The sequence below is a fragment of the Aphelocoma coerulescens genome, chromosome 2 (genome assembly GCF_041296385.1).
Source record: "Aphelocoma coerulescens isolate FSJ_1873_10779 chromosome 2, UR_Acoe_1.0, whole genome shotgun sequence".
NCBI classification, from domain to species: Eukaryota; Metazoa; Chordata; class Aves; order Passeriformes; family Corvidae; genus Aphelocoma; species Aphelocoma coerulescens.
This window is the reverse complement of record NC_091015.1, coordinates 40,456,543-40,470,530: the sequence shown is the minus strand read 5'-3', so window position 1 is coordinate 40,470,530 and position 13,988 is coordinate 40,456,543. Positions and strand designations below refer to the sequence as shown.

General features: G+C 36.3%; 1 protein-coding gene across 1 annotated transcript in view; it reads right to left on the bottom strand.

The window, feature by feature from the left end:
• The window catches only part of DNAH11 (dynein axonemal heavy chain 11), a 98,575-nt gene that overhangs the window by 29,337 nt on the left and 55,250 nt on the right, over positions 1-13,988 (bottom strand). Inside the window, 6 exon segments of the mRNA XM_069004751.1 lie at positions 2,015-2,122; positions 2,124-2,180; positions 2,457-2,511; positions 6,361-6,440; positions 8,402-8,428; positions 13,507-13,608. Of these exon segments, the coding sequence (XP_068860852.1) occupies positions 2,015-2,122; positions 2,124-2,180; positions 2,457-2,511; positions 6,361-6,440; positions 8,402-8,428; positions 13,507-13,608 (429 nt within the window).

Genomic DNA, 13,988 nt, shown 5'->3' with positions numbered 1-13,988 from the left:
TTCTTTCATGGTGTTATTCCAGGCTTCCTTATTAGTGGTTTTTGGATTTAATTGAAAAGCCATAAATAAAGGAAAGCACTGCATCATCACTATTAAGCCTGAACTATCTTGTCCCCCATTCAGAAGTATCTTAAAAACTCTTCCATCAAAATTTTCTTTCTCCCTAAACTCATTTAGTCCTCAGTACTGGCTTTTAGATTGGATCTCCTTTTAGAAGTGTGCACTGAAACAACAAAAAAACCCCTCATGTATATCTGACAGTTATTTATAATGAAAAGCATGATATATATTTAATTTGAGCCAAATTTGCACAATTATTAGTAATAAGAATGACACTATACCTCTAATGCAGTTTCTGTGGCAAAGTGTCATAGTTACCATAATATTACAGAACACATACCACCTTAAATTGTCTAACTCTTGATTCTAATCTCTGAGCCCAAGATAAACCTAACTTTCGATGAATGTGCTGAAAATACAAGCACAAAGGTCTCAGCAGGCATAAACTCCCCTCTGAAAGCATGCAGCATTTCTATCTCCCATGTGTAACACATTCATCTAAATATATCAAAAGACTGAAAACATGATTTGTTTTATCTCTGGGCTCTAAGACAACCAATACAATCATTTCCATGAGCTGAAATACTTCCTCGTGTAAAACAATAGCACTGGGGTATTATCAGCATTCCTAATATTAATTTTCACACAATGCAGGAAAAATATCTGCATATAGGGATACATCTATTGTCACTGTATCTGCACAAAGCTGATAATGGCATAGAACTACTTGCTGCTCCTTCTGTAGACGACTACTAATAAACATCTATCTTAATATAACTTTTCAAGTGTATTTGTCTCTTCTTTTCCACTCTTCCTCACTTGCAGGAAAACAAGCAAAACTGAAACAAGGTATTTTGTCTCACTTCTGTTCCGTGAAAGTATCTTAAAAAGTAGAAAATCACAGTATGCTTTATTTTTATTGATAAAAGTGTTCAATCCATTTTAGAGGAGTCTTAAAAGAGTTAAGAATTACATTTATTTCCAGAGTCCTACTATTGAAAATATACAGGGCAATTTTTTCTACCTATCAGAACTAGGCTGCAAGGTAGAAGGAGGTTTCTGAGAAAGGATTTTATCTGCAAACCTGTCCTTTTTGGTCAAAAAGGACAGGTTTCAGATAAAGGAAAGCTCTATACAAATAAGTGACTGCTAAACTCTAGCACAAAGCAAATGTCTACACAGAGATGTCCCCACAATTCTGAGCTGACCTTGGAAACTCGAAGTTGTATTTAACTGTATTTCCAGAGGTCCTCGTAACTCAGCTCACCTGCTGCATCATAGATCTGTGAAATGAAAATGAGGTAAGCGCTGCCCATTTCACATATTTCTGACAAGAAATGAATTAATATGATATAATGCACATAAGAAATAGGAAACAAGTGGGAAGGTGAGGAGCATTTGCAATAAGGAAGAAAGGAATGGTCCAAAGCTTCACAAGTAAGGACGGAGAAAGCTTTGCAGAGACAACTGTAAGGATTAGAACTTCTATTTTACTGAGTGCTATCATGGTTTCCTCTGCGTGCAGAAAAAAGGGAATTATCACAACTACATGCTCTTCCCAGAGCTAAAAACTAAGCAGAATAGGTCTCTCTGTACAGCTCTACCATTTTTACAGCACTTGCTGTTACAAAGCTGTCACAAAGAACAGACTTTGGCATTGAGAGTTGGAAAGGGAAGGGATATTCTTTTGGCACAGAACCTCTCTCTTTCATTTCCCTCTAAAGATACCTGTAATCTGAGGAAAGTATGCCTGTGTGCACGCACACTATATATATATATATATATATATATATGTACACATACACGCATATATACATGTCCTGGAGAACAAATACCTTCTAAGAGTCACTTTTATATGTAGATCTGTATTTCAAATTTTTGAAAGACAGCAACTTTAACAAAATACACTTCACTGGAGACTCCCATTTTGTACAGAATATTTAATTTTTTTTACCTTTAGAGAAGGAGGCATGAAATGTCCCTTTGGTTCCTGGTGATATCATTTTATGAGGGGTCTAAAGTAAGACATAAACGCTGCTGTCAATATGATGTCACCACGTAAAAGTTTTCTTCTGTGCTTTGAGGTTCTCGATGGACTGGCCCCAGCATGTGCTTTTGGACTGCAAAACAAAATTGGAAAATGTTATCTCCTGAGCACCATGGAAGAGACAGAATGTTTAATCTCCATATTATTAACCAGAAGCACACAAAAGTACAACAGGAGGAGTACTCTGTCAGCAAGAGATACACTCCAAAGACTGCAAAAGCTGGAAGCAATCCAGAATTTATGGTGGTGATTTGAAATCTTTGAAGCTGAAAACAATACCATAGAAGCCTTTGTTCTGTTTCAGTAATTGGTGCTTCTGTCTAGATCAGATACAGCATGGTGGACACACTCTAATATTTACAGCATCTGGTGTCCTACTGTCAGTGGAAGCATTTCCAGCAACACTGAGAAAAGGTAAGGAAACAAGAATATTAGAAGACAAAAAACAAGAAGAAGAAAAAGCTGTTTCAACCTCAATAAAGATGTCACTTCTACTTTTTGTTTTACACTTTTTTTTCCAAGGGGAGGAGAAAGGCAGTAGAGTTGGTGTCCCTGCCCATGGCAGGGGGATTAGAACTTAGATAGTCTTTAAGATCCCTTCAAACCCAAACCATTCTATGATTCTGTGAAGACTTGCAGGGTTTTTTCTTCTTATTTGTCTGTCTTCTTTTACCTACTAGCTACTGACATCTCACTCAGCTAAGGCTGCAATGATTTGGAATTTTGACAGGAGAAAAGATGAGGGTGGCCAAACACACAGGCTGCCCAGAGAGGCTGTGGAATTTCCATGTTCCTGGACAAACTGGTCCAACCAGTCCTGTTTGATCAATGGGGATGGATTAGATTATCTCAGAAGGTTCCTTCCAGCTGCAATGATTCTGTCAAAGTTTAATTCTAGAACAGCTTTCTTCATAATTTTTTTTTTCTACAGAGAGCCCTGTTTTCCCTTGTTCTTCTGTAGAGTTCATCTTAACACACTAACCTGGGACATTTAGGATGAATAGTCAGGAATGGTCTTAGATATTGATGATTTATTATAAGCAGCTATGTGGGAGCCTGTTTTTTTATTCCAGTTATGTGTAAAGACAGCCCACCACCTATTTAAAATTTCAGCTGGTTATTAAAGAGTTTCAGAAAAATGAAAGCATCTTCTTTAAAGAAAGTTAACATTTAAGATGTAGATCCTCTCTTTTTCAGTCAGGATTTGTGATGTGGCATAAGCCCCAAACTAGCAGTATTTGGCACGTTATGCTTTGATTGCTCTGTGTGTAATTCCCAGCAAAGGAATGAACATATGCATGAATGCATGCTCAAATAGCTTCAGCATGGAGGGGAAGGTAAAAATTGATCACCCATTAGAGTCATCTTCAAATGGATAAAATTCTAGATGTAAAATAGGGGTAAACTGCCATAACCTTTCTTATTTGTTTGTACTGTTTGAAACACTGCAGATAAAATAAAGCTTCACAGTCTGTTCACTTGCTTTAGGGAAACCTCAGGAAATCATTCTCCAGTGACTGAAGCAGAGAAAGGGCCAGGATGAAAGAAGGAAAACACCTCAGAACTACTTATAAGGACAGTCATTTACCACTGCCCATACAGACAGCTGTTTTTCAGAGAAATGATAGTAATTAAATAATATTTTTCCAGTCCTTTACATGATGTAATCATGAACAGAAAGTATGGTCTATACTTCATATAATTTGATATTAAATGCTTGTTTTTTTGCTGGTGTCAGCTGCTGAAGAGCTTAAAAGAAAACTCTTAAATGTGCTCATTCTTGAAAGCTGTACAGATTATAAAATCAATCTCAAATAACAACTCACTCTCATTTAAAAAATAATTTTCTCTGTGTAAAAAACCAAAGTAACAAAATAATTGTTAGATTTTATATTTATGAAGTATTTTCCACTTATATTTTTCAGAAAAATCCTAAATACTTACTGAAACGTGTTAAACATTCAATCTCATGAAAACAGACATAGAATTTAATGACAACAGAAGACTCAAAGGCTTTTGTTATAAAAGAGGAATATAGAAGATCCACTAAGAAAATAGAAGTATCTTTAATCAAAGTATGCTGCTTAAAAGAGCTAGCATGGATACATTTCACAGTATAAACACAGGAATTTGGTGTGTGAAGGCCTCCTAAACCCCAGTTCCATTCAACAGAGATGCCCAACATCTGACAAGTAAAGGACCATTCCTGTTGAGGGTTCTAACAGCAATCTTTGCAATGTAGCAGTTTTGCTTTGAAGTATTTTAGACATTCATTTTTTGCCTACAGAAGTCATTGGATTTTTCTTTAAATCATTAACTGAGGGCAACAAGACAATAAATCCATTAATTTACAAGAGGGCTTTTTGATTTATCCATTCTCTCTTCTTGTTGTCACTGACTGGTAAGCCATAAACAATAAAGAGCACCCACCTCATTCTCCAAAAGAGCTTTGAAATTTGAAGATTTGCTAAACATAGAATGATTGTCTATTTAAATCTTCAGTAATTTTACCATACCAGCCAAACACCATAAATCACTTGTGACATTGGCTAACAAGGGTTTAAGAGTTGGAACATGCAGTGTAATAAATTTCCAGACAGTTAAAAATCACTATAATTTTATTCTAATGCATTATAGATTGCCTGTAATGTCATCCTGGCCGGGGTGACCCATTTCTAATTTTGAACAGCTGTTCAGCTTGGGAGTTAGTTAATGATTAAATATAAATTGCCTGATTTATTAGTCTGAATGGCTGAGCTTCCAGGTCAATGCTATATAGACAAAATCATCAGTCTTGATGCTTTTCAGAAGTTAACTATCTCCTGTTCTAGTCAAAAAGAATTTATTCTCAGAGGAAAAGGCTTGACATTCTCAATTAATCCTTTCCAATATTTTCCCCCTTAACTTCCATGATAAGATCACTAATAAAACCTCAAATTTTGGAGATAAACTTCTTTTAATTATGTGTAAATCTTCAAGACCTGGAGACTAACTATGGGCAGAAGCCATTGACTCCCACAGAGTTTCCAGAGGCTTTGGAGGTCTGCAAGGCCAGGCCAGTAGGGACCATCTCAGGTGTCTTGGGACGAACAGAAGTTCTCATATGCAGATAGTAACATCAACTCTACTGTTTTTCTACCAAAGGAAAGATTATTTATGTATTTTACATTTCTAGCATAGTAATTTCAGAATCAGATAAAAAAATAGATTCTGTTTTAATTGTGCTGGGGGGTTTTTATTAGTTTTGTGCTCTTACAATAATTTTTTTTCAAACTGGTTTAATATTGATTGCTAGCCTCTGCTGAGATATTTGCACAAACAAATGTATCCACACTCTGATCTTAGAAAGCAAGGTCACAGGGATTTTAAGAAATCCAACTTAAAATATTTATTCAGACTCCCTTGGGAGCTCATGTCATAGTGTAAACATTCCTTGTGCTTTCTATTTCCTGTCATAGACACTTATTTGTCAAAAAAAGGAGTCATTAAAATTCTAGATGATGGATTGAGACAGAACAATTTCTGTAAAGACCTAGGAGAGACTGCTCAGCAATGCTGTGGCTGACTTGAATGGTTCTGTTAAATAGGCATGTGGTAGCTTTAATGATGTTTGTCTGCAAATAAAGCTAATAATCACACTAAAATATATATAATTTTAACATAAATACATTTAATTCTTATTTAAAAATTATTAGTTTCTGTAAAAGGGAAAAAAACTAAAAGCAAATAGCAAATATCTGGCGGGTGCCTTCCACTTAGTTGCAATCTAAAGTGCAACAAGGGCAGATGCAGGGCAGCTCCATCCTGACCTAGAGGATTATTCAGTCTTTCTGCTCATTAACCAGAGGCTGCCCAGGCTGTCACAATGTGTTCACAGTTGTGTATAAATGTGGTGACTTAGTTATTGAGATTTCTCTCTAGCAATCATGCCAATATCGGTTTCTCAGCAGTACTTGATTTTTAGGAAATAAAATTGCGGTGCCACACATTTTACTTCACACAATTTTGCTGAGAGTTTATTTGTGGTTTCAGATTGTTTGGTTGGGTCTTTTTTTCTTTAATCTAAATGATTTCTAATAAGTGTCATCTTGTCATCTTTGTCATCCTCCTCCTCCCCTGCACTCCCCTGCCTTTTTTCCCTACACAATCTTCAAAAATTTAACCTCATGTTCAGCAAAAAATTTCAACTACTTAAAAACTCACACTAGGATGAACATTCAGGCAACATCTTCTTACCTCAGGTCACTTATAACCAAGTAATTTTGTTTATTCTGTTTACATCATCTTGACATCGGACTGTTTCTTCAGCTGCTTTCTCAAGTGAAGATATGAGCTTATGCAGAAAAGGGATGCATAAATAGTGTGGCTAAGGTTTGTTGTTTGGAGGCTTTTCTTGTTTTTAAAAAGTATTATTATTTTTTCTTTTAAATAATATATTTTAATGACAATAATTGTAGACGGTACCTTTAACTTTGAGGGACACAAACTTCAGAGGAAATGTTTTGCTGTATTCTGTGGCTTTTTCCTGCAGCTCCTGGACCAACATAAGTCCATTTACTAACAACACTCTTGGTCAAAAAAACGCAAGACAGAATTGCTATTTTCAGTTTGCATATGAGCCTGGGGACACAAAATGATTCAGCAATTTGCTCATGGGCAGACATTATGGCACCTTCAACCACACTTCTCTGCACTCTGCTCAGAAGGCAGCAACATCCCTGGCTGTGCTTTCAGGGGTTTCATACTGCACATGACTCAAAACAAGTTGCCTCAAAGTGATTTGTTTCTCCAGAGTAACTTACAGAGCTAACAACAGTGAGGTCCTCTTGAGGGCAAAATTTTCCTATTTCAGGTTTCATGAAAGAACAGCAGCAGGAGCAAGGTGTGCATACCTCCACAAAAGCTATTTTTGCTGGTTTTGCAGGATCAGAGATTTGGATCTCTTCTGTCAGGTTTGATGCTTGAATTGGTGGTGTACAACCAGGAAATTTAGTAATTTAGAAAACAAGAAATTTATTGATAAAGGGGGAAAGATGCATCTTATAGATTAATAAAGAAGGTTGACTTGATTTCTTTAGGGATAATGAGGCAGCTAATCCACTTTTTATGGTGATGAATCTTAAATTGAGAGACTAATGAGGACTTATACTCAATAAGGGCATCTAACAGAGATGGGCTATAAGTAAAATGTCATCAGTCTAGCATTCAAGGCATCAGAAGAACAAGCCCAGTAACAGTTCTCTACTCTTTTTTGAGGAGAGACTTATTTCTAGACACCTCAAATTTCCCTGCATGATAACAGAGCTGACTACAGTTCAAGTGCACTCATCCATCAAAGGCTCAGGTAGTAAAGACGAGAGAGACAAACAGTAAGGAATGCCTCAATGTCTGTGGGATTTGATTTTTTTGATACATAATAGTCTCCTTTATCACAGCAGTTCTTATCCTATGATTTCTGAATAGGAAAGTTGTCACTACAAAACACACTATTCCCTTTTGTCATCCTTTCATAGCATGTAACATAAATAAAGTCTGGCAACAGCAGAATTACATATTGCACTTTATACCCCAGCACCCTAAATTCTATGGGATAAATCATGTATTTTAAAAACACTTGTTTTTGAGGAAGCTAGTGCCAGGAAACTATGTTCCACAAATCACAGCAGAGAGCCATCACTCTCCGTAGCAAGCCTGCTGGACTGTGCCCGTGTAAAATCCTTTTCAGGCACAGAGTACATTTTAAATTCTCTCATATATTAATAACAATTATTGCAATGATAAATACAATCATTTATCGATTTTTTGCACCACTTCTGCAAAAAGAATCAGCTTGGCCCAACTTTTAACCTTAGCACCACTAAACTTCTCTTTTTTTCTTTTTCTTTTCATATTACAGGCATAGTTGTGATATACACATGAATATGAAATCATAATTTTCACAAATATTTTTAGCAGATAACTAGCCTCATGAAGGATAGAAATCTCATTTATTTCCACTCAAAATACCTATAAAACAATTTTTCTTGAGAAGAAACAATCCTTTTTCATATTTCCTAACTACCTTTTCATTCAATTTACCATAAGTACATAGTAATTGTTGGACTTGATGGGATATTAAAAATTTAACATGCAAGAAAGGATTTGTGGGCATCACCATCCACAGAATATTTTTCTTCAGAATGTTCTAAATGTTTAAAATTACATACTGTATTAGTATTAGTACCAGCCTGTGTATATTTACCATCCCCCAAAAAGGTTACTGTAACAATATTTGTTACAATGTTGCCCACAGACCATAGAATAATTTTGGTCAGAAATTACCTTTAAGATCATTGAGTCCAGCTGTTAACCCAGGACTGCCAAGCCCACCACTAAACCATGTCCCTAAATGCCACATCTACATGTCTTTGAAATACCTTCAGGGATGGTGACTCTACTTGGCAACCCTTTTGGTGAAGAAATTTTTCCTAATATGCAATCTAATAATTTTCTGACACAACCTGAGGCCACCTTCTCTTGTCCTATCACTTACTGGTTGGGAGGAGAGCCTGTCCACCTCCCTCTGCAGAGCCTCCCCGCCCTCCAGCAGATTGATACTCCTGCCCAGCTTGGTGCTATCTGTGAACTGACTGAGGGGGCAGTCGATCCCCTCCCCATTTCTCATTTAAAGATATATTCTGGAGCCCATGAAAAGTGAAAGGAGGTCAGTCTCACTGTGCTGCCTGGTGAGGGTGTGTTATTGATTACTAGCAGTGGCACTGGTTATCATCACTCAGAATTGCTGGCCACAAAAATTTCCATATGAAAAATATGGACAGCTCTCCTTCCCTCTCTCTCTTTGCCAAGAGAAAGAAGCTGAATTATGAGTCAGGGAGCACAGAATATCCATGAATGCAGAAGCAGAGGTCACTAGCTTCTGATGCTCTGCCTTCAAGTTTATTCTTCAGAAAATTGATAGAGGAAGATGGAAAAGAGACAGGCAAATAAATGACTGGAAGGGAAAAGGGCAAGAAATGAACTGAAGAATAGGGGGCAATCCTGCAGACTGGATACAGTCAGCCGACAGCCCAGAGAGAGAGGTACAGAAAAACATTCATACATAGAGAGTGACCTTCCTTTAACATTAGAAGAATTCTTGTTTTTATGGACACAGCTCTGAGTTGTTTACTCACACAACTCAGATATGGACTAAGAGCTTTCTACAGGCTGATGGGGTACACAGGGTTATCAGCAGCTAAGGTAAATAAAATCTAAGTACTTGTTGCTAAGAGGTGCCTGCATGGTTCATTTTTCTTTTCCCGGAAAAAAAATACAAGTTTACCTTCCCTTTATACTAATTTTGCAGACTTCCTTACACAGTGAATCTTACCTTTAAAAAGCCTGACATGAGCCAGATGGAACAGGCTGCATAGGGCAGGGCTCCACATTACAAAATACTGAATGATGAATTATGCAGATCAAGCAGTACCAGGGATGGAAAAATGGAACTGTTGAAACTTTGCTAGATGTAAAACTCTCTAGGAAAGTTGAAGAAAACTGGCGAATATGTCTGCAGCATTTTATTCAAACTATAAAAATGGATGACACTAAAATGCCAGTGTTTCATGCTGAATTTGCATCTTTTCATCAGCTAATTGTGGTTAATGCTACTGCTGTACATAAGAGTCATCCCCATGAACAGCATGTTGCACATCATGTCCTTTAGCCTATGGATTAATACAAGTTCCCAACGGAGGAAGCTGAGCTGATTTTAAATGTAACACTGAACAGTGCAGTTCAGGATCATTGAATAGGGATGAAAATCTGCAGAGAAAATTATTCACTGTTGACCAGGTTGTGCGTGTTTAGATGGAAAAAAAGGATGAGCCCAGAGAGCAAAGTGCAAAGACAGGAAAGGATCCTGTTCTGTACTCACCAGTCTGCAGACTTCATTCCATCTGAATACTGAACTTGTCTAATGAACTCAGCCTCTCATCATCCTCTAACATTTCACAGGTAGGAAACCAGGCACTAACCATCAGAGGAAATGCATCTCTCAGCCATAGAATTTCCTGTAGGTGAAGCTTTTTGGATTAACATTTTATAAAGTGGGCGTCACATTCCCATCTTGTTACAGTTCTGAAAACACAAACTTCCTTCTAAGATTCATAGATTCTTTGAAGTCCTGGTGCCTGCCAGCTTGAAATTTTATTTTTTCCTTCTAGCTGCTAATCCTGGGGAAGCTACCAATATTTTTTTTATGTGTCTTAATGTTATGTACTACTTATAGACATTTTGATAATTTCCAGTCTGCCACACCGTTCTTAGATAAAATTAAACTTAAAATTAAAACCAGGTTACTCCAATCACTTTCAAATATTTTCTTTGAATAACATTTTAAATCCTCTCCATTAAGAAGAGATTACATGGCTTATGTTCTATGAGTACAACAGGTACAGAAATAATTGTTAGTCCAACAGTACAAAAGCAGTTTGTGGAAATCAGTAACTTCAATCACCTCTCAAATGGAAAAAAGGATGAAAAATATATGAGAATCCTATTCCCATCTGGAATTTGCAAGACATTTGAATGAACAATATTTTTCACTGGCCTGTGCAAAAGATTGCACTGTCACTGAAGCTTTTGAAGTGAAATGATTTGAGGCTGTATAGTAGAGCACCTAAAAATAGTGACTGTGCATTCCTCCTGAGAGATGAAGGCAGCATGTGGACCACAAGAAGCAAATACAGAAATGCCCAAGAGGAATAATTGGCCTTAAAAAATAATTTTGCCAATAATACTGAATAAGGAAATGGTAGATTAAGACAAGGATTATGTAAGTGTATGCATTTTTTAAGGTTTTTCATATACTAAAACTGAATCTCTTCTTGGCATCTTCAAATTTCTGGACTAAGTCACAACTCAGTTACAAGAAACAAGTCAAAACCAAGTTTTCCTGAGTGATGTGTGCAGCACTTTTTACTAGGTAACAATTACCACTTGCTCTCTTAAATGTTACAAATACATCCTAGCACATATAGTATACACACTGCATAGACAGTTATTTCCTTTTTATTCTTTAGATGAAGTTCATCTCGTAAAACATTACTGGATAAACTAAAATTCTGGTTTATTTTTGGAATCACAATACGGTATAGTTTAGAAGGATCTTTAGGGGTAATCCAGTCCTACTCTCAGCTCAATACAGGGCTAACTTCAAAGTTTTCTTTGAATTCTTCAAGATCAGACCCCATGTCTTCTTTCATAAGCTACTAATAAACAAATAGCAATCAAGAAGTATTCATAAAAAGTTCAAATATGTATTATTTTGCATTTGTCAACAGTGAATTTGACCAGCTATAGAGTTATCCATTCAACTACCCCATGAGCTCTGAGCTAATTAGTGTTATGAGTAATAACTGCAAGAGAATTAAAAATTACAGCTACAGTTCTTTAGAAAAGTTCATCAAGTGGACCAGCTAGGGTATGAATCACTTATAAAAATAATAGTTCTAATGGGATCCTCCCACCATGTAAAGGAAATCCTGGTTGAATATGCAGTATGGATTTTATAAAGTGGTTAGTAAAAATATCCATAGTAAATGGCAGTATGACAACTGTTGGCCTAACGCAGGAAACAGACAAATGCAAAGGAACTGCAGCTTGGCCTGAGGTACAGGATTCTTCCTCTTAGGAGCTAAGCATAGCTGAGAGAAAGACTGCTGCTAACAACCCTCACAAAAATGCATGAGGAGAGGAAAGGGGAAGTAAATAAATATTAAAAAAATGGGAAGTAAACAAATGTAAAAAAAGGATGATTCAAATTTGGAGGCTGATTGAATGCAAGGTCACCTAAACCAGGAAAAGGTTATTTTAGATACTGTCAGACAAGGAAGTGAGATATATTAGTGCTCCTTTTAGAGGAACACATTAAAACAATGAAAGACTCCATGAGTTTCAGGGGGGATTGCTGTGTATTAAAAATAAGCAAAAAAAAAATAAAATCTCCCCAAAACAACCCTAGATGGCTATTTTTGTCTGAAAATGTTTGTACATAATAAACATACATCAGTATAGATGTGTGAAATAAAAAAAAACCGTGATGCTTCCCTAAAGCTGTCTTTTAGTGCAGATACAAGCTTCATTAGGGCAGATTTTGATCTGAATGGGCAACTCCAAGGTCATAAGGCTCAGGTGGTTTCACATGGAAGCAAAATACCTGCTGTACCAGCTGATGGCATTTTTGGGGTGGGGGTCAGAAGAGAAAGTGAGATTGTAAAAGCTATCTTTGTTTACCAATTAAAACTGCATCTCCTTCAGAACAAGAAAAAAGTGGATACTACAATACCAGGGAGAAAAACAGGAAATTTCTGAAATAAAGAATTAAATTCTAAAATACCATAACCCACAGGCTTCCAAGAATTTAAATTAAAAGTGAATCTTGCTCATTCTTTTAACATACAAATTCAAGAGAAAACAGTGAGAATAATCCCCACATTACAGATTTTTTTAGTTTTGTTTATTGCTTGATGTCTTAAATGGTGAGATTTCAGACCTATTACCAACAAAAAAGTCTTAAGCCAAGTCAAACTCTTTTAAACCTAATTAATGTCATAGCTTTTGAACCATTTGAAGCTTTCTTTGCTAAGTGAGAGTGATTAGCTTGCAGCAGAAACTCCTTCCACTCACCATCTCCCAAGATACCATAAGATGTCTTTGTATCAAGAGTGCTTTGTGCTGCAGTTGCTCCATTAAATGAACACTGAAACAACAAATAATCCCTCTCAAAAGTTCAATAGATACTTAATGACAAGTGTGGTCTTCAGTTACATCATTAACTCACAGAACACTCATCAGTAAAAGACTTATCGAAGTTTGCTCTTCTATGTGCATGTGTGCACACTTGTACCTGTGTTTGGGGGTCTTTCAAAAAATCAAAGGAGATTTGATGTTGTTCCTATCATATGTTTAATGATAAACATTAACACAAATGAGCGTGAGCTTCTAAAGCCCTTTCTGGCCATTATTGCTATACTCCAGTAGGCCATTACTCATATAAACACTTAGCATATACTCCTTGTAAAACTCACAGCCAGTTACTTCTATCAACCAGCATTTCAATTATTAATCTGTTGGTTATAATGTGCCTAGATGGCTTTGAGGAAATTCAGTCATTTCAGATAAACAGCTTCATGTGCTGCCCCCCAAACTGTGGAGTGTTCTTCAGTACATTTTGGGAGAAAATGGTGATAATCCCTAAAGAGCCTTTAATATTTAAAGCCTTTAATATTTGAATTAGACAGTAATAAAATCAATAGAAATAAAACACATTAAAATAAATAAATAAATAAATAAAAATAATTAAATTAAGTGGGCTCAATGTGTTAGAGAACAAAGCTTATTAATCAAGCAGTACTTACAAGCAGCTTTTTCCTGATAGCTTCTCCTTTTTCTGTAGCTGCTGCTAATTCAAGGTTAGCCTGAGCCAGCACACAACATTTTGGTTCTCTCTCACAATACACCTTGAAAAAGACATACCACATTGGTACATTAGAGAAGTAATTGGTCTCACTTTATTACTAAAATTACAAAAGACTCCTGATGAAAGACTTTCAGATAATCCTAGTAGTCTTTCACTACATATCTTTGCTTTAGACCCGTCTTTCTTCACAAGAGTGAGTCAGGCAAGGATTTCTTTCATTATTGACTACAACAGATTTTATGATACTTATAGAAGGATATCTTTAGCAGAACTGAATGCAACCTTAGTGGACCTACTCTCCAACTAAAATTAATTTACATGTATCACTTTCATGATTTTAGAATACAGGTGGAAATCAGACAGTCATTACACTTCAGTAGATTTCATCTAAAATTGATAAGATTTTGCTGTTTTGTAATT